This window comes from Stenella coeruleoalba (assembly GCF_951394435.1).
Source record: "Stenella coeruleoalba genome assembly, chromosome: 3".
NCBI classification, from domain to species: domain Eukaryota; kingdom Metazoa; phylum Chordata; class Mammalia; order Artiodactyla; family Delphinidae; genus Stenella; species Stenella coeruleoalba.
In genome coordinates this window covers 148,069,670-148,091,148 of record NC_137148.1, presented here as the reverse complement: position 1 = coordinate 148,091,148, position 21,479 = coordinate 148,069,670, and the positions used below count along the sequence as shown (strand labels likewise).

At 45.0% G+C, this 21,479-nt stretch overlaps 1 protein-coding gene across 1 annotated transcript; it reads right to left on the bottom strand.

The window, feature by feature from the left end:
• Window positions 1-1,341: 1,341 nt before the first annotated feature.
• On the bottom strand, window positions 1,342-20,441 carry BNIP1 (BCL2 interacting protein 1). The gene is made up of 6 exons (XM_079918920.1): window positions 20,356-20,441; window positions 17,531-17,623; window positions 13,246-13,337; window positions 9,965-10,066; window positions 9,041-9,159; window positions 1,342-2,097 (listed from the first exon to the last, which is right to left on the bottom strand). Exons 1-6 carry the CDS (start codon window positions 20,437-20,439, stop codon window positions 1,901-1,903), a joined length of 687 nt encoding a protein of 228 aa, XP_079775046.1. The 5' UTR covers window positions 20,440-20,441; the 3' UTR covers window positions 1,342-1,900.
• Between the last annotated feature and the right edge of the window lie 1,038 nt (window positions 20,442-21,479).

Sequence of the window (21,479 nt, the reverse complement as noted above, 5' to 3'; positions counted from 1 at the left end):
GTTGTTTAAGGATGAGATATATATATATATATATATATATATATATATATATATATATATATATATATATATAAACTGTGTATACTTTAACTCAGAACCTACTCATTAAACTAGTCAGTCTGAGGTGTGCAGCCAGTCTCTTCTAACTTGGTCCCAGGACGATGTGACACTTCACAACTGAGGCCTTAACTGTTGACATCCTCTGCTCAAACAGATCTAAACAGAACTTCTGATGCCCAGGCCAGCTTTCCCTGGAGAACCTGGCTGTTTGCTTCAGGAAACCTTGGGGCCCAGAGGCCTGAAGGTGGCTGGATTTGGGAAGCCCATGGCTCAGACAGAAGCTGCACTTGCTACTTTACATTCTTGTGTGATTCTCAAATGGACCCTACAAGCATCTATATGGACTATCACCCCCACTTTACAGGGGGGGAAGTTGAAGCTTAGTGACATAAGGTAACTTGCCCAGGGTCATGTGGTTCCTTAGTGGCAGAGCCAAGACTCAAAACCAAGTCTTTGAAGCAACATTCAAATCCACATGTTCTTTTCACTTTCCCCTCTGCCCCCACATTACCGTCCCAGGGCTTCTGGGGCTATAAATAGTGGGGGAGGCTGGGATTTTGTGTGCGAGGTCAGCCAGGCCTTTAGCACAAGGAGACACTAACATCTCCCAGCCTGGCCTAGCCTGGGCCCTGCTATCCCCCCAGGCCTCAACAGAACTCAGGCCCAGACAGGCCCCAGCTTATCACCAGCTTCACTCTCTTGGTTATATTTAGCTCTGGACCTCAAAGAGAAAGGTGTGGGCCAGCCCCTGAGACAGTGCACACCCCCAGGCCAGGCCAGGCCACTGTGCGTAGAAAGAGGGTGTCTGCCTCATCCTCTTCAGACACTGGTGTGAGCCTCCTCCAGGGGGGGCTGGGTGCACCCTCCTTCCTGAGAGTCTGCGGGATCTTGTTCGTCTTGCTCCTTGAGGGAGGGACCACAGCAGTGTCTGTGACACCCTGCATGTGGCTGTTGATTAATCACTCTTTGGTGAGTGAACAAATCAGTGATCCAAATTCATGTTCTAGAAATCTGGACATCAAGACAGGCACACGAATTCCCAGAGGGATACCTTAGAAAACCGAATGCATTTCATGCTGTTAAATAGTCAACTTGGGACTTCCCTGGTGGTGCAGTGGTTAAGAATCCACCTGCCAATATAGGGGACAGGGGTTCGAGCCCTGGTGCGGGAAGATTCCACATGCCGCGGAGCAACTAAGCCCGCGTGCCACAACTACTGAGCCTGTGCTCTAGAGCCCTAGAGCCACAACTACTGAAGTCACATGCCTAGAGCCCGTGCTCCGCAACAAGAGAAGCCACCGCAATGAAGAGTAGCCCCCGCTTGCCACAACTAGAGAAAGCCCACGTGCAGCAATGAAGACCCAACACAGCCAAAAATAAATAAATACATTTTTTTAAATAAAAAAAAAATTTAGTCAACTTTATTCAAGGAATGGACGTGAGTTTCCATCCTCCTCTTTCTCCCCCTTTTCTCTTCCCTCCTCCAGATCTGGCATTAAGGCTGCAGTGGGGGAGGGGGACCCAAGAGGGGCATCCAATCCTGGAGGCCAGCCCGAGTGCCTCAAGTGGCAGCCACCCACAGTGTGGGACAGCTCTTGGAGTCCCTTTGTCTCTGCAGGTGTCCCGATGACAGGCCTCCCTCCCCTTGCTCTGTTCGCCCCTTACACGCCAGCCACCTGCAGAAGCTCCGGGAGGCGGGGCTGTGTCTCCATCGGACCTGCTGAGCGACTGGAGCAGACTGGGGGGCGTGGATCAGTCTGGTGGCCGGGGCCAGAGCTCAGGAGCGTGGCTGGATCCTGACACTGGAACTCAAAGGGCAAAAGCTGGCAGCTCTCAGATCTTACAAAAACGGAAAGAGCCGCTTTTTCACAATATAGAGAACCGTAGCAAGAAAGAGGGCGAGCGCAAGGAAAATGAGAAGCTTGTCGGTCAGCTCTCGGCGATTATATTTTGTGATGAGCTTCCGTCCCAACTGGATGGTCCCCGACATGGACTTGAATTCTTCATTTGCATCCAGGATAGTCCGTGAAGAATTAACTGAAACAAAAGAGGGAGGGAGCCTGACTAAGAAACTGTACAACACCGAATCCAAAGACTCTGCTCTGCCAGCTGGGTTCCCAGTAATTAACACTGTGCTCGGAAGCAAGTTCTGAGCCAGGGCAAAGGATGTGAACAGACGTGACGCAGAGGAGCACAGAACAAGGACAGGGCAAGGAGAGGCACTTCCCTGGGTCCCATCCAGCTCAGGGAAGGAGGAGGTTTGTTTACATACAGTCACAGGGCCATAACTAGGAGTCCTCCCAACATGGACATAACCAGGGAAAAGGGCAGAGGACGGTTCCTTTCCTCACCACCGATCTCTGCTTTCTGGAGGAGGCAGGCGCTGCTGAGAAGAACCCCCGGCCGCAAAACTAACGCGGGTGCCGTGGACAGGCACTGTGAGGTCTCTGTGGGGGCAGGGCTGGGGGCAGGACTTGCCGCCTGTGAGGTGCACCCGCCAGGACGCCTGGTGGTCAGATCTGCTCTTTGTGGGATCGTGAAGGGGCAGGGATGTCCTGGGTCCTGCCACATGCCCTCACACATGCCTGTCCTGCAGTCCTGGGACACTGGCTGTAGCTTTAAACATGTGACACCTGTGCTCCAGCCCCTGTGTGAAACCTACAAGGAGGCACGTGTCCCTTAAGGCTCATTGTGCCCACATGTCAAACTAACTGGAGTGTGGGTTCCTGGACCTGACACTTGAGGAAGAAGGTTTCCCTGGCAAGATTCCTCTACAGGGCATCACCAGAACAGCCACAGAATGAAACATGTTGTCGGGTGAGAAGGTGAGGCATGAAGGACAACATGTGAAATGTTTCCATTTCTGTAAGAAAGGGATAGGTAACATTTAATTTGCTTGTACTCTGCATGCTGGAGGGTCTCAGAAGGCTATGAAAGAAACTGGTAACAGTGCGCCCCTCTGGCAGCAGACCTGGAAGTCAAGGGCAGGGGGAGGTCAGAAGGGAGAGCCGTCTTTCTGTTTCCCTCCTGTACTGTCCAGGGCTGTGCAGCCCGGAACGACGGCCACTAGACACATGTGACACCTGAGTGTGTAAAATGTGTCCAATCCAAATATCCATGTCTCTGTGGGTAAAATACCTACACGATTTCAGAGCTCTAGTGTGGAAAGAAAAAAAAGGAATGTTAAATATCTCAATAATTTTCACTATGAATTATATATTGAAATGGTTAAATATATGATTACAATTAATTTCATATGTTTGTTTTTACTTTTTTTAATGTGTCTAATGAAAAATTTTAAGTGAATGTATGTGGCTCCCATTATGTTTCCATGGGACAGTGTTGGCCTGGAGGTTTTTTCCTTAACCACGTAATTTATATTACCTTTTCACAAAATTACAAGTTAATTAACAAATAAAAGAAATTACCAGAGGAAACAGAGTAGTGTTTTGAAAAACACAGATTAGAGAAGAGCTAAAACCGATCCTTCTCAAACTCTTCCAAAAATTGCAGAGGGAGAAACACTCCCAAATTCATTCTACGAAGCCACCATCACCCTGATACCAAAACCAGAAAAAGATATCACAAAAAGAGAAAATTATAGACCAATATCACTGTTAAACATAGATACAAAACTCCTGAACAAAATACTAGCAAACAGAATCCAACAGCACATTAAAAGGATCATACACCATGATCAAGTGGGATTTATCCCAGGGATGCAAAGATTCTTCAATATACGCAAATCAATCAATGTGATACACCTCACTAACAAATTAAGGAATAAAAACCATATGATCATCTCAAGAGATGCAGAAAAAGCTTTTGACAAAATTCAACACCCATTTATGATAAAAACTCTCCAGAAAATGGGCACAGAGGGAATCTACCTCAACATAATAAAGGCCATATATGACAAATCCACAGCAAGCATCATACTCAGTGGTGAAAAACTGAAAGCATTTCCTCTAAGATCAGGAAAAAGACAAGGATGTCCACTCTCACCACTCTTATTCAACATAGTTTTGGAAGTCCTAGCCACAGCAATCAGAGAAGAAAAAGAAATAAAAGGAATCCAAATCGGAAAAGGAGGATTTGGATTCCGCTGTTTGAGGATGACATGATACTATACATAGAAAATCCTAAAGATGCCACCAGAAAACTACTAGAACTAATCAATGACTTTGGTAAGGTTGCAGGATACAAAATTAATGCACAGAAATCTCTGGCATTCCTATACACCAACAACGAAAAATCAGAAAGAGAAATTAAGTAAACACTCGCATTTACCACTGCAACAAAAAGAATAGAATACCTAGGAATAAACCTGCCTAAGGAGGTGAAAGACTTGTACTCAGAAAACTATAAAACACTGATGAAAGAAATCAAAGATGACATAAACAGATGGAGAAATATACCATGTCCTTGGATTGGAAGAATCAATATTGTGAAAATGACTATACTGCCCAAAGCAATCTACAGATTCAATGCAATCCCTATCAAACTACCAATGACATTCTTCACAGAATTAGAACAAAAAATTTTACAATTTGTATGGAAACACAAAAGACCCCGAATAGCCAAAGCAACCTTGAGAAAGAAAAATGGAGTTGGAGGAATCAGGCTCCCTGACTTCAAACTATACCACAAAGCTACATTAATCAAGACAGTATGGTACCAGTACAAAAACAGAAATATAGATCAACGGTACAGGATAGAATGACCAGAGGTAAACCCACACACATATGGGCATGTAATTTATGACAAAGGAGGCAAGAACGTACACTGGAGAAAAGACAGCCTCTTCAATTAAGTGGCGCTGGGGAAACTGGACAGCTACATGTAAAAGAATGAAATTAGAACACTACCTAACACCATACACAAAAAAAACTCCAAATGGATTAAAGACTTAAATGTAAGACCAGACATTATAAAGCTCTTAGAGAAAAACACAGGAAAAACACTCTTTGACATAAACCACAGCAAGATCTTTTTTGACGCACCTCTTAGAGTAACGGAAATAAAAACAAAGATAAACAAATGGGACTTAATTAAACTTCAAAGCTTTTGCACAGCAAAGGAGACCATAAACAAGACAAAAAGACAACATTCAGAATGGGAGAAAATATTTGCAAATGAAACAACAAAGGATTTATCGCCAAAATATACAAACAGCTCATGGGGCTCAATATCAAAAAAACAAACAATCCAGTTAAAAAATGGGCGGAAGACCTAAACAGACATTTCACCAAGGAAAACTTACAGATGGCCAAGAGGCACATGAAAAGATGCTCAACATCACTAATTATTAGAGAAATGCAACTCAAAACTACAATGGGGTATCACCTCACGTCGGTCAGAATGGCCATTATCAAAAAATCTAGAAACAATAAATGCTGGAAAGGGGGTTGTGAAAACAGAACCCTCCTGCACTGTTGGTGGGAATGTAAATTGATACAACCACTATGGAGAACAGTATGGAGGTTCCTTAAAAAACTAAAAATAGAACTACCTTATGACCCAGCAATCCCACTACTGGGCATATACCCTGAGAAAACCGTAATTCAAAAGGAGACATGTACCACAATGTTCATTGCAGCTCTATTTACAATAGCCAGGACAGGGAAGCTACAGATGTCCATCAACAGATGAATGGATAAAGAAGATGTGGCACATATATACAATGGAATATTACTCAGCCATAAAAAGAAATGAAATTGAGTTATCTGTAGTGAGGTGGATGGAGCTAGAGTCTGTCATATAGAGTGAAGTCAGAAAGAGAAAAACAAATACCGTATGCTAACGCATATATATGGAATAAAAAAAAAAAACTGGTACTGATGAACCTAGTTGCAGGGCAGGAATAAAGAGGTAAACATAGAGAATGGACTTGAGGACATGGGGTGGGAGGGGGAAGCTGGGGTGAAGTGAGAGTAGCGTCGATATATATACACTACCGAATGTAAAATAGTTGGCTGGTGGGAAGCAGCCGCACAGCACAGGGAGGTCAGCTCAGTGATTTGCGATGACCTGGAGGGGTGGGATAGGGAGGATGGGAGAGAGGCTCAAGAGGGAGGGGATATGGGCACATGTGTATGCATATGGCTGATTTGCTTTGTTGTGCAACAGAAAGTAACACAGTATTGTGAAGCAATTATATTCCAATAAAGATCTATTTAAAAAAAAAAACCACAGAGAAGGGGTAAAAACAAACACTCATGTAACAAAAATCCCTCTCAGCCCTCTTTCTCCATGCCTGCTGCCATTTTGAAAACCTAAGTAAGAACCTGTTAAGTAAAAACCTAATAGGCCTTTCTTTGTTAAACTTTCTTTACAGAGAATTTTAACCATCACAAAAGTAGACAGAATAATATCATGAAGTGCCATGTGTCAGCACCCATACACATGAACCACCAACTCCCTGGCAGTCCTGTCCCCTCACTACTCCCATTCAATTCCCCCCACCTACAATTTTACAGCAAATACCAAAGATCATATCCTTAATGGGCTTTTAAAAAAAAATTGTGGTCCTAAAAGACTTTTTTTTTCTTTAAGAAGATGTTGGGGGTAGGAGTTTATTAATTAATTAATTTATTTTTGCTGTGTTGGGTCTTCGTTTTTGTGTGAGGGCTATCTCTAGTTGTGGCAAGCGGGGGCCACTCTTCATCGCGGTGCGCAGGCCTCTCACTATCGTGGCCTCTCTTGTTGCGTAGCACAGGCTCCAGACGCGCAGGCTCAGTAGTTGTGGCTCACGGGCCTAGTTGCTCTGCAGCATGTGAGATCCTCCCAGACCAGGGCTCGAACCCGTGTCCCCTGCATTAGCAGGCAGATTCCCAACCACTGTGCCACCAGGGAAGCCCCTAAAAGACTTTTGAATTTGTGAGTCATAAAGAAAGGATTAAGAACTGCATTCTTTGACTTCCCTGGTGATGTAGTGGTTAGGAATCCTCCTGCCAATGCAGGGGACACAGGTTCAAGCCCTGATCCAGGAAGATCTCACATGCCCTGCAGCAACTAAGCCCATGCACCACAGCTACTGAGCCTGCGCTCTAGAGCCCGTGGGCCACAACTACTGAGCCCAAGAGCCACAACTACTGAAGCCCGTGCGCCTAGAGCCCATGCTCCACAACAAAGAGAAGCCACCGCGACGAGAAGCCCACACATCGGAACGAAGAGTAGCCCCCGCTCGCCGCAACTAGAGAGAGCCTGGTGCATCAACGAAGACCCAACACAGCCAAAAATAAATAAGTGAAAAAAAAAAAGAACTGCATTCTTCTTTTTTCAATGGCTCTCTCTCCTACAAAATGTACCCCAAGAATGACCCTCAACACCCCAGAAACCATCAGGATCTGTGCAGCCTTCTCACCACTTAAATATATGGTCTGTTTCTGATATACGTGCTGGGTGTGGGTGTCCTGTCGCTCGCACCAGAGGCAGAAAAGTCCTCGATTCCAAGGCTAGGCCGGCTCCTCCCTCTCATGTTCTCCAAGGCCTCTCCCCAGGCTCAGGCCATGACCCCGGTGCACACTCAGAGGAGGTGACCAGCTGGTTCCGAGCCTAAACCCAGAAAATTTTCAAACACAGGGAGTGACCTTGGGGATAAGCTGCTTGCTTTCCTTTTGCTTCTGCCTGTTTTGATAGTACACTGAAAAAAAAAGGAGTGGTTCAAAATTACAGATAGTTTTTAGGGGTGGTAATGGTATTGTGGTTTTGTTTTGTTTGTTTTTTGTTTCGAGAGTCTCTTATCTTTTAGAGAGACATACTGAAATATTTATATGGATGACGTCTGAGATTTGCTTCAAAGTAATCCAGATGGGAGCATAGTGAGGACAGAGTTGAAACAAGACTGACCAGGAGTTGACAACTGCTGGAGCTGGGTGATGGGTTCCTGGGACTCATGTACCAGGCTCTCTACTTTTGTCTCTGTGTAAAATCTTCCAAAAGTCTTTCAAAGAGTAAACTCTCTTCCTGTTTTCCTACACGGAGGATCCTGGGCAGGGCAGATTCTCTTCTGTGTTATAAGGGAGACATCATGGAAAAGCTGTTGGGGAGACCCAGATGGTCTGCGGAAGCTTCTTCTGTGGCCTCTGACTGCATCTTTTTTTTTTTTTTTTAATTTATTTATTTATTTTTGGCTGTGTTGGGTCTTCGTTTCTGTGTGAGGGCTTTCTCTAGTTGAGGCGAGCGGGGGCCACTCTTCATCGCGGTGTGCGGGCCTCTCACTGTCACAGCCTCTCTTGTTGTGGAGCACAGGCTCCAGACGCGCAGGCTCAGTAGTTGTGGCTCACGGGCCTAGTTGCTCCGTGGCACGTGGGATCTTCCCAGACCAGGGCTCGAACCCGTGTCCCCTGCATTGGCAGGCAGATTCTCAACCACTGCGCCACCAGGGAAGCCCTGACTGCATCTTTTAAAAGGAGCTCACAGGACTTCCCTGGCGGTCCAGTGATTAGGACTCCGTGCTTCCACTGCAGGGGGCATGGGTTCGATCCCTGGTCGGGGAATTAGGATCCCGCATGTCGCATGGTGCAGCCCAAAAATAAAGAAATAAAAGAAGCTCACAGTAAAAATAACATTGGGGAGTACAACTGTAAGCTGATGAAATGCTAGCAGACTAGCTGCCAGCCAATAACTGATCATCTCTCTGCCTGGCCAGGGGGGTCCCCAGAGCCCTAGATGAGAAACGGACTCCCAGGCCCCTCCTCCAGCCTTGCTGCACCCACTCTCCAGGAGAGAGCCCCTGGGAGTGCTTCTGCACATTTTGATGGGGTTGCGTGGATCTTGTAGTACAACTATAAAAACCGAAAAGGGAAATGAGAGCGGCGTATCCCACTCTGGGTAAGACCAGGCTGTCAAAGAAGTGAGAAGCCACACAGATCAGTAAGCTTGGGGGCGGACGGGGGCAGAGGTGGAGGAGCCCGGGGGCAAGGGCTCTGGAGCCCGTATCTCTGGGAGCAGCTTCCCACTGCAGGCCCGGCTTTACCCAGCGTCTGCATGGCTTCCTCGCTCTGCTGGACCTGCTGGGACATCATCCTGCTGATCCCCATGAGGCTCTCTGTGATAGCACTGGACGTCTGGGCCAGGCTCTCTTTGGCGGTTTTCCTAGAAGTCCAGAGTGGGAGGAGGAATGTCAACAAAAGCCCGGCTGCAGGAAAGCCCCAGATTCAAATGAGATCCCATTTTTTAATCTATCGAATTAGTACGTATTTTTAAATGATTATAGTCAGTGGTGACAAAGGCGTGCAGAGAGCATGCTCTTGAAGACTGCTGATTAGGAACATAAACGGGTGCTACCTTCTGAAAGCCATCTGGCGATATGTGTTAGGAGCCTTAGAAATGTTCACGCCTTTGAACCAATAATCTCATCTGGGAATCTCTCCAAAGGAAACATCCAGAATGTGGACAAAGCCTTATGTACTGACATGTGCCCTGGTGTGTTATTTATAATACTGACAAACTAGAAATATAAACACACACAAACAGGGGATTAGTTAATATAAGGGAATACTATGTACTATTAACATTTTGTTTAAAGAGCTTTTTAAAAAAAATGTAAGTCTGTGCAACGATACTAAGTGAAGGGGGGTAGGAGACTAAATTTTATGCATGGTATGATATTGACTTTATAAAAAATATGGAAGAAAAAATAATGAGAGGAGGCAATATATCAAAATGTTTGTGAGTAGTACAATTATGACTTACTTTCAGTTTGTTACTCATATTTTTATTTTACTAATTTACTACAAATAAGAATATATTTCTTTCATACTTAAAAAAAATATTACTTATAAAATTAAATACTAATTTTATGCTGAAAACAAGAAGGGGTTCCCCACAGTGGGTTTTGCACCTTGCCGACTGCTCTTTATTCTGTCACCAGAACCCAGAAAGACAAAAAGACAGGTACCTTTGCCTGAAGAGGTCTCCTCCCTGGAGAAGTTCTGCTTTCTCTAGGTTGTCAATAGCAATTTTGCAAGTGAGATTTGCCTTCCTCCATGAGGTCTGATTGCTGGAATTAGAAGGGTCATGTGTGAGTTTCTGTTGATGCCACCAGGCTGTCAGTTCAATTCACAGCAGGTCTTCCTTCCAGCCAGGGAGTAAGGAAGGCCACCCGAGTTTGGCCCAGGGTCCATCCCCACCCCCCCACCACTTCCTCCACTTGGTTGCCCCAGCAGCTGCTCCAGCTCAGGCCCCAACACCTCTTGTCTGGATCCTGGAGGCTGTCTCTGAGTTGTTTTCCTACTGCCCATTAACTGTCCCTCTCCCCCCAGGACAGCCACAGGGAGCAACCTGGCCATAGCATGCCTCTGTTTACAGCCCACAATGGCTCCAGACTTCAGGGTAACATCCAAACTTCCCAGCGGGGCACACAAGGCCCGTTCAAAGTTATCTCTTACACATTACTGCCTTGCCTTGTGTGCGGCTTGGTTCTGTTCCTCGAGAACCATGACTCGCTCATCTTTGTATAACCAGTACCCAGAACAACAGTTATTGGCCCATTAGCTGCTCAATCAATATGTGTAATAGGAAGTAGAAAAATCATTATAAGACAGACTTCTTCAGTATTTCTTCAAGATTTGCTGTTCTTTACATACCACAGACCAACCATGGACAACACAAACACACTGTATTAGAAGAGTCCAGTCTGACATGATTTATTTACATTTTTTACCTGATCTCCTTGCGAGAAACAACTCAAATTTGGTGAACAGTTCCCTGGAGTTCGAGTGGGGTCTTTTTTTATTTAATATTTTATTGAAGTTGATATATAATATTGATATAGTTGATAATATAATGTGTTAATTTCTGCTGAATAGCAAAGTGACTCAGTTATATATATTTTTTCATATTCTTTTCTATTATGGTTTATCACAGGATATTGAATATAGTCCACTGTGCTATACAGTAGGCCCTTGTTGTTTATCCATCTTATACATACTAGTTTGCATCTACTAATCCCAAACTCCCAGTCCTTCCCTCCCCTACTCCCCCTTGGCAACCACAAGTCTGTTCTCTCTGTCTGTCTGTCTATCTGTTTCATAGATACATTCATTTGTGTCGTATTTTAGATTCCACTTATAAGTGATATCATATGGTATTTGTCCTTCTCTTTCTGACTTACTCTGCTTAGTAAGATAATCTCTAGGTTTGTTGCAAATGGCATTATTTCATTCTTTTTTATGGCTGAGTAATATTCCATTGTATATATGTACCATATCTTCTTTATCCATTCATCTATCGATGGACATTTAGGTTGTTTCCATGTCTTGGCTATTGTGAATAGTGCTGCTATGAACATAGGGACGCATGTATCTGTTTGAATTATAGTTTTCTCTGGGTATATGCCCAGAAGTGGGATTGCTGGATCATATGGTAAGTCTATTTTTAGTTTTCTGAGGAACCTCCATACTGTTTTCCATAGTGGCTGTACCAGTTTACATTAGAGTGAGGTCTTTGTTTGATGGACTATAAAAAAGTTAACTGGGCTCCTCAGAGAATCAAACTCATGCACTAGAACTCTTACGCAGCTGGCTCAAATCAATTGTGCTAACCCCCGGAATATTTAAAGAGGCAAATGAGAGTACACGAACTGATAGGGTGGTTTTGAATAGCACCTCTATGTTGAAAGTGTTCAAATGAGCTCTCTGATGCCTGACCAGCATCTGCTATGCCGTCTCACATCTGATACTTTAAAAGAATCAATTACATTTTCAACTGTTTACAAGGGAGTTCTGCTGGGCCCTGCAATGCAGAGATAAATGAACAACAGTCCTTGCCCTGAGGGACTCACATTTACTGGGGAGAAAGACAAGCAAAAATATTTACTGTATAGTGTGACAAGCACGATAACCCAGGTAAGCACAAGTACTGTTTCAACACAAAATCGCCAAAGTATTAATTTACTGCTTTCTCTCCTCTACCCTGGAATTGCACATCCTGAATGGCCACTTGCAACTTTAAACCCATGCTGAGGTGGTTTTGCTGGTGTAACTTGCTAGATTTTACACAAGGGTCCTCTTTACTCAATGTTTATAATCTGAGTCCCCATGGTGGCCTAGGGAAAGGAAAGCCATCATGACACAAAGTCTCACTGGTCCCCACTCACACATCCCTCCCTCCACACAGGAGCCTCTACCACGCCCATGTCTTTGTCAGTCCCTATCCTCCTGACGGCTGGGCATTATAAACAGAGCTGCTGTCAGCAAGGATGTTGCTGGAGAATTACTCAAATCAGAAGCAAAGCCATAGACAAATACAGATGTGACAGTTAGTCCAATTAACAAGGATGAAGAGAAAACCTACAAGGATGGTGACATTGATAGGGACTTCAAAAGAGAAGGATATGGCTACCAAGGGCTTGGAAAAGTTGATGGGGCCCTCAAATATTTTTGCAATAACAACCCTCTTTTTGATTGTGGTGCAAACATCAAATGTGAAGGGTCAGGTACAGTTTCATGCTATCAGACAATTTTGTTGGATAAGTCCCCCAATTTCAATACCAAGAAATAGCACATACCTTCAGTTATATAATCAAGGATTAGCATATAGCTGCAATGAAAACCTCAATTTTATTTAACATAAGCTTATTTACATTTTTTTTTTCATTTTTTAAGATAAAGTCCCATTCAAAACTTTCTACATTTTGGTCCGTCTTAAGTAGGTTCACTTTCAATGGACTTTTTAAGATATCAATTCTCTTTAGATTAAAAAGGACCTTGTATTACTGGGACTTCCCTGGTGGTCCAGTGGTTAAGACTCCCTGCTCCCAATGCAGGGGAACCGGGCTCAATCCCCTGGTCAGGGAACTAGAGCTCACCTGCCGCAACTAAAGATCCTGCACGCACCAACAAAGATCCCGCGTGCTGCAACGAAGACCTGGTGCAGCCAAATAAATAAATATTTAAAAAAAAAAAAAAAAGGACCTTGTATTACAAAAGCAACCATTTTTTTGCTTTTTTAAAAATATAAAATACAGTATAATGTTAAATACGCTTTTGTAAACTACACACAGTCTCACTTACCCAACAGCCCCTGCTTGCCCCCCAGCTTTGAGAATTACATCCGGTCTGTGTATAAATGGCACAATTGAGTCATTAAGCTAGGTTTATTAGGCAAACCCTGGCACAAGCCTCACAGGCAGCAAGCAACCCAGCCAAGGCCACTAGCAGGAGGCCAGGCTCTACCTACCTGAGCATCTGCTTTTTGTGATTCTCCACTTCCTGGAGCAGAACTTGCTTCTCCGACTCTTTGTCTTGCTCTTTAGCCGACTGCTCAAGCTCCTGTGGGGGGAAAACAGCTCTAAATTAAAATGACTTTAAAAGCTAATACAAAACTGGAGAGCACTTCTATTATGCAACAGCACTTGAAAACCCTCCTAGGGACTTCCCTGGTGGTCCAGTGGTTAAGAATCTGCCTTCCAGGGCTTCCCTGGTGGCGCAGTGGTTGAGAGTCCACCTGCCGATGCAGAGGACAAGGGTTCGTGCCCGGGTCCGGGAAGATCCCACATGCCGTGGAGCGGCTTGGCCCGTGTGCCATGGCCGCTGAGCCTGAGCGTCTGGAGCCTGTGCTCCGCAACGGGTGAGGCCACAACAGTGAGAGGCCCGCACACCGTAAAAAAAAAAAAAGAATCTGCCTTCCAATGCAGGGGACGCGGGTTTGATCCCTGGTCGGGGAACTAAGATCCCACATGCCACGGGGCAACTAAGCCCGCATGCTCTAGAGCCCGCGCGACACAACTAGAGAGCCCATGTGCTGCAACTACTGAGCCCATGCCCCACAACTAGAGAGAAGCCCACATGCCTCAACTACTAAGCCCGCAAACTCTGGAGCCTGCGGACCGCAATGAAGGGCCCACGTGCTGCAACGAGAGATCCCACATGCCACAACTAAGACCTGATGCAGCCAAATAAATAAATATTAGAAAAAAGAAAACCCTCCTAGAACGGAAGACTTAGGAATGCCAGTTCACATACAATAAACATCCTTTTACATAGATAGCTCAGTCTGCAGGAAGTAAGGAGCATCCCCAGGACCACAAAACAAGAAGGGAACTAAGAGCCAGAGCGATCTTCCTGTGAGGGATGTGAGGCTGCCCTGGAGCAGGAGATACGCTTCTCTAATCTAGGGCATGCCTGAAAAGAAAAGGAAAAAAATACAACTATATAGGAGCCTACTGATTCCACTCTGAAATATGATGGAAATACCACTACTGTTGCTTCATGCTTACTCTCAATCTCTGTACATATTTCATTTTAGACTGGCGGCAAAGAGGGTTTTAAAGTCCATGTGGGGGGACTTCCCTGGTGGCACAGCGGTTAAGACTCCACGCTCCCAATGCAGGGGGCCCAGGTTCAATCTCTGGCCAGGGAACTAGACCCTACACGCGTGCCACAACTAAGAGTTCACATGCCACAACTAAGGAGCCGGCGAGCAGCAACTAAGGAACCCACCTGCCACAACTAAAGAGCCCACCTGCTGCAACGAAGACGCAGCACAACCAAATAAATAAATATTTTTAAAAAAACAGAAAAAAGTAAAGTCCATGTGGGGACAGAAAATGAAGCCTTGGCCATTTGAGGCCAGGAATTGGAATGGAGAACACCACAAAGCCAGGACCACAAAGGGATACACCCTCAGTGAAAAGGTGAACTAGGAAAATGTCTGTCAACCAGCACAGAGAAAATGTGGAAGCTTGTCCTTTTTTGCTGTGGGGTCTGGCTAGAGGGATACAAAATATCTTCCCTGAGAATATATAACCATGGAGCTACCCTCACACTGATCTAGGATTCAAATTCATACTCCCTGAGTGGTTTCAGAAACTCCACGAGGAGAAATGAACATAAAAGTGCTCCCAGACTTGTGCTAATCCTAGGAGACCGGGCAAAAGCAAATGCAAAAACCTTTGAAGAGACGTGCCTTCAACTCAGGCCACACAAAAGTCCCACCAGGAAGGGCTTCTGAAGAGGAGTACTCAGAGCCCAAAATAACCAAACACCAGGACCCAACCGTCCACCACAGTGAGGGACAGCAGACCTAACAACCAGCTGTCTGAGACCCCCAAGAACTTCAGATGATGGCACTATCAGACAGACTATAATTAAAGATGTCAATATACCTTGAGTCTCATGTCATTTTTTTTTTTTTTTTTTTTGCGGTACGCGGGCCTCTCACTGCTGTGGCCCCTCCCGCTGCGGAGCGCAGGCCCTGGACGCGCAGGCTCAGCGGCCATGGCTCATGGGCCCAGCCGCTCCGCGGCATGTGGGATCCTCCTGGATCGGGGCTTGAACCTGCGTCCCCTGCATCGGCAGGCGGACTCTCAACCACTGCACCACCAGGGAAGCCCTCATGTCATTATTTTTTTAACTGAAGTATAGTTGATTTACAATATTGTGTTAGTTTCAGGTATATAGCAAAGTGATTCAGATATATATATATATATTCCAATTCTTTTCCATTATAGGTTATTATAAGATTTGAATATAGTTCCCTGTGCTGTACAGTAAATCCTTGTTGTTTAACTATTTTCTATATAGTGCTGTGTATCTGTTAATCCCAAACTCCTAATTTAGCCCTCCACCACCCTTTCCCCTTTGTTAACCACGAGTTTGTTTTCTATGTCTGTGAGTCTATTTCTGTTTTTGTAAATAAGTTCATTTGTATTATTCTTTAGATTCCACGTGTAAGTGATATCATATGATATTTGTCCTTCCCTGTCTGGTCATGTCATACTTTTGGCTTTCAAATTAAAACAAGTTCCAGTTTTAATCAAGCTATTGATGCAAAAACATAAACTATTAGCTCATTTATATACTAATTTATTTATTTATATGCTTGTTTATACATTAATAAATGTTTGGAGATGCAGATTAAAACTGGGATGGAGTCAATATTCATTGACCATGTGCAAAATTATTAGGGCCTTACTAGGTGCCAGGGGTAGACTGGTGCTTGAAGAGCTGATGATTGGGAGGGAGGGACATAACAAATGTGTAAATGTACTGAGGTTATCTTACTTAGTGAAGCACATAAACACTGGGTGAGCACACAGAAACTTAAACAGAAAGAACAAGGAAATACTTATACTTAAGGTGGTGAGTGTGGTTGGAGAGCTGAAGTCATATGAGTTGAAAAAAGGTCTTTCATGGAATAAATTTGCTTTAAAAAGCAAAAAAACAGTCCAAATAAATGCCCTTTGACAGAGAACAGGCCAAAAATAAATTATGGCTATAAAAAAAGAATGAGGAAGCTTCCCAATACTGACATGGAAAGATTTCCAATACATATTAAGTTTAAAAATGGTACTAAAATACCACTTTTAATATGCTACCTTTTAGATGAGAAATGGGAAAGAAATAAGAAAACATTTGTCTTTTTTAGTATCTGAGTAGAGAAACTATGGAAAGATACATAAGTAACATATAAGAGTGGTTACCTATTTGGAGGAGGGGAACAGAGAACAAATAAGGAGACACACTTAAGATTTTCACTGCACTTTTTCCTGCCTGCCAATATTTACACACATATACGCATATATAAAAAACATGTGAAAGTAACAGGCTTTCTAAATTAAAAAATTAAAATGATTAAATCAGCACTAGAGATGGAGGTGGAAAGAGATCAGCCAGGTTCAGTGACATTGCTGAAATCTTCAAGTGAACTCCTTTGACAAAAACTGCATATTGCCAAAATTGCCCTTGAAAATCCCTTAGGAAGCAACGCACAGGACACAGACATCCTGTTTTTCAGGGTCCAAACTGCCAGTTTTTCTATCATCTTTGGAACAGACTGTCTTCTTCTGGTAAGCAAAAACAGGGTTATTGGCTGGCATTTGGGGCCATGTCATAAAGACAGCACAAGTCTTTAAATCCAAGAACCATATGCAGCGAGACCAGGTGCCCCAAGACCCAGACAGGAATGGCCAGCTCCATGCCACCCATCTTACCCTCACTCAGGGCACAGCACAGAAACACCTATGCTATTCAGACTGCTACTTTTCTCATTCTATTGTTTTTGGAGACAGCACATATACCCTAGTCGAATTCAGGACTGTTACATATGCATATGATGTGATTGGAGACTACAGAAACAGAGAGGAAGAGGCTGGGCAAAGTGACAGCACGGAAAAAAAAAACCAGGGGACACTGGTAATAGATTGAGGTGGATGGGTTGGAGAGAGTGGTAGAGAAAAGAAAGTAATGCAAGTGACCTCAGAGTTTCCAAGTTGAAAAATTCCCAGGACAATGGTGTCCCTACTATCTACCTGTAACATAGCTGGCAGTGCTGTGCATTCAGAAGTCCCTCATCTCTACCTGGATAGCAGGTTAGTACAGTTACCTCCACTGTCTAAACGTTTACTACTCCCACCTGAACATTTACTGAAGGACCTGGACAGCTCTCGAGCAGAGGTTAGTCCCAGTTCCAAGCCCCGTTCATCGTTACCCAGTTTCAGCATCCCAGCTCTGCAGACACTCACCTGTATTCTGTGCCGCAACTGTTGAAACTTCTCTTTCACTTTAGTATTCAGTTCGGTAAGTGCACTTAATGGCCCTGAACAATCTCCAATATCCTAGGAGACATTGAAGAGATGAAGAGGTCTTTCTCAAGACAATGCAATGAAATGACACCAGCTGTACAGTGAGAGAGTTGGCTTACAGCACAACTAAGTTTGGCCTACTGACTGTAATTCATCCTGATCTTTGCTGTTTACCTCTGCAACACAAGCAAAAACATTATAATTTACATTTTCTCATCCCTCTTTAGGTTAATTCTGACCAAGCAACATAAAGGCATAGATAGAAACAAAATTGTCTTGACTTCTTAGTTCCTGAAGCTTAACAAAATGCCACCCAGTCACTATGAAAGACTTAAAGCAGCTTATACATCTGACAAGAATAAACATCCGAAAGAGATACTATAACTTTAGATCTTTCCAACTTGAAAATCAGGACGCTAAATTCCTGGCATCATATGCCAAGATTAACTTCTCAATCTAATTTTACAAACCATCTATTATAAATCACACTGTTTATAGACATGTTTGAAGGTAGATTTAGAATTTGTTTCTGGACATTCAAAATTACCGGGGCCAGGTTTTTTGTTTTGGTTTTTTTGGGTTTTTTTGCAAAAGGGCGGAGCTGGTTTTATTCAACAGTCTCATTACAAAAATAACCAAAATGTATGCAGCAGCGGAATTAGGAAGGACCCTGCCTGACTTCTGCAAGAGTGGGCAGCCCCCTTTTCCCCACAGCCCTGCAGGGGCAGTCAGCTAGCACAGAGAGCCTCAGGGCAAGATAGCGGGCAGAGCTCTGCATGGGGGCCTGGCCTTGGCTAGTACTGTCCACTCTGAGCACTTCCATCCTCCCCGCCATTGTAAACACCATGCTCAGGTCAGGTCTCCCAATGCTGGGCATCAACCCTGCCCCGCTGTTAGGTCCTCAACAGGACAAACTATCCTGGAAACTTCCTTCCATCCAGCCAGCCAGGAAGGTAGCAAATAAGGGGTGACGACTCGAGGAAGGATGGGCCACCCCAGCATGGTTGGGGGCACTGCTCTCCCCCAACACTCCTAGGTGGGCTGTCCCTGGGCTGAAACAGTTCCCAAAGAGGCCATGGCGGCTCCCCAAGGCTGAAGGGAGTTGAGGCTGTGGTGGGCCCAGAGGGGAGCACTGGATTTCATTCCTAAGACCCTAGAGGCCCGGGGAGGGGAGCCCTGGGAGGCTCAGGCGTGCTCCATGGGGCCGGGGCCACCGGCGTGGGAGTGGGCAGGGGCTGCAGCCCGCAGGGGGCCAGCACTGGGCTCTGGGGATGCCGGCAGAGGGCCTGAGAGGCCGTCAGTGGAGTCTGTGTTGAGGTCCAGCCTCCAGTAAGCTTCACACAGAGGCAGACCATTAGCTTCGCAAAGACTTGAGCTAGACGAGTAATACTCCTCCTCCAGCTCGTAGAGGTCTATGGAGACCTCATCCCAGGGCCAGGTTTTAAAGCAGGCCCTAGAGCCAGATTATGTGGATTCAAATTCTGGTTGTAGCAGTTTATTAGCTGTGTAACCTTGAAAGTTAGAGTCCTCTGTGCCTCAGTTTCCTCATCACAACATACCCACTTCACAGACCAGGTACCTATGTAAAGGGCTTAGCAGAGGAGCTGGAACACAGTAAGAGTATGCTAAATCTAGCTATCATCAATTGCTCTCATCATGAGAATGCAAATGTTGGAAAGTGCAAAAGGGCGCTTAAGCAATTTAGATTATGTGAAAAGGCAATTTCATCTGTTCTGAATCTTAAATTTATTTTTCTAGAATTGGTCCAGATGTTTTGTAGTTTACACATGGGAAATGTGAAGTTCAAGACGTTTAAATGTTTGCATCAAGTTGCCTCACTTGTTCTCTGGATTACTCGTTAAATCACAGTCCTTGCAACATATAATAAGCTATTAATTTGGTTTATTTTGCATCTGATTTCCGTGGGTAGCCTTACTTTCCTTCACCTTTTACGACAGCTAGTTGCAAACTCTGAGTCTACATCGAATGTTTAGTAACATTTGTTGGAAATGGAAACGATCTGCCTAAAAGGAAGGTTTTAAACTTTTGGTTTCTTTTTGCTAAACTCAAGGAACCATTTCTACATTCCTAACTCTTGCCTATGCCAATTGGTTTACTGCAATACTACCTTCTACCCTTAAAATTGGCTTAAGGCAAAGGACCTCAATTACCCCATCTGTTAAAGGAAAGAGTAGACTCTTAAGTCTTTTCTACAGACTGACTTTCCCTGTCCGGGTCCCAGTTTTGCCAGTATCTGCTTTCTGATCCAGGCAGACTCGATTTCCTCATTTACAACAATCTCAACTACGGTCCAGGTGACGTTCGTTTCACGTAACGAACGGTGCCTCCCATGCCAGGTGGCCTTTGGTGCCACGGGGCATCGGACCCAGGGAGCTGGCCAGCAGGGGGCGAGGCTAATGGCTTCCAGGACGCTACCAAAGGATGGAGAGGACGGTGCCAGAAGGCGGGGCCAAGCAGGATGACAGGTAAGCTTTGAGGCTGTCGTGGGGGCGAGGCGACGGCCAGAGGTGTGTAGGGGAGGGACCACAAAGGGGAAGGCTGGTCGGGGCTGAGGTGGAGGGGGCGTCCCGGAAGAGGGCGAGCCAACGGCAGCCAGATGGAGTATCAAGGCCAACGGTCAAGGGGACGAAGGGGACGGGACCAAGGGGGAAAAGCTCGGGAGTGAGACCGCCGAGCTCACAGAAGGCCAGTGGAGCTTGGGTTTAGGGCTACTGGACCCCGGCGGGGGTCCGGGGCATTAGTACCTGGATAAGCGCCTTCACCTCCAGGTCGAATTTGACAATCTCTTGGTTACAGATCCTGACGTGGACGTCTTGGGGAAACGCCATGTTGGGAAAGCCGGCTACGGGCTGCCGCGGTGCCCAAATTCCAACGCGTTTTTGCACCGGCTTCCTTCTTCCCCGTCGGGTTTTGCGGCAGCGACCCCTAGAGACCGGCCTGCGGCGAGCGAGGGTGGTAGCGCCGAGTCGTGTGGACTTTCCCTGACTCGTGGGAAAAATCAGTCGGCCCCTTGGTGTGGACCTGGTAAGACGGAGAGAAAGAGAGGAGGGAATTATCAGCAACGCTTTAACAGGGGCCTCTCCCCATCTTCCGCCCATCAGTCACTCTAATGACTGCATATTTTTTGCATAGAGGGGGGAAAAAAACTGGAGGAAAAGTATCAATTGGGATGTCTCTGGAAGGTGGAATTAACAGTTTTTTATATTTCTTTAAACTTTCTTGTATTTTTCATATTTTCTACAGTGAATATAAATTGTGGAGTGAAAGAAAAAAATGACAAATGTTATCATTACTTTTTTAAATGTACGGAATTCAAAGCAGTTTGCTAGGGTACTTCCTGTCAGTCCAGCCCACGGTCCGAGGGATCTTCCTAAAACGCACAACTGATCAAGTCACATTCCAGCTTACACCCCTTCACTGGCTCCTGGTGGTTGCCTTTTGTGTACAATTGGATTTAATAAATTTACCTCGCTGGAGTAGTTTCGATGGAAATAATTAAGAACAGACCCTCAACAGATGGAGGCTCTTTCATTGAATTTTTATTAACTAGTCCAAATTTCTTAGCTGAACCTCAAGGGCATCAGGTACCCCACACAGCCCTGTCTCCTTCCTGGATTCTTCAAGCTCTTTTTGGATCTGTAGCCTTGGAGGGAACACCCTCCCTTAAGGTGTTCATCACCCCACTGCACCTAATAAACAGGCTGTATATTGCAGGCTTGGGCATCTGCCCTGGCTTGAATCCTGCTTGACAACCCACTTCACATCTCTGTGCTTCAGAGGCTAAATGCTGGTGACCACAGCACTGACTGAAAGATTAAAAGAGGTAATACATAAAAAGCACCAAGCACAATGTAGTAATTTGGTACAT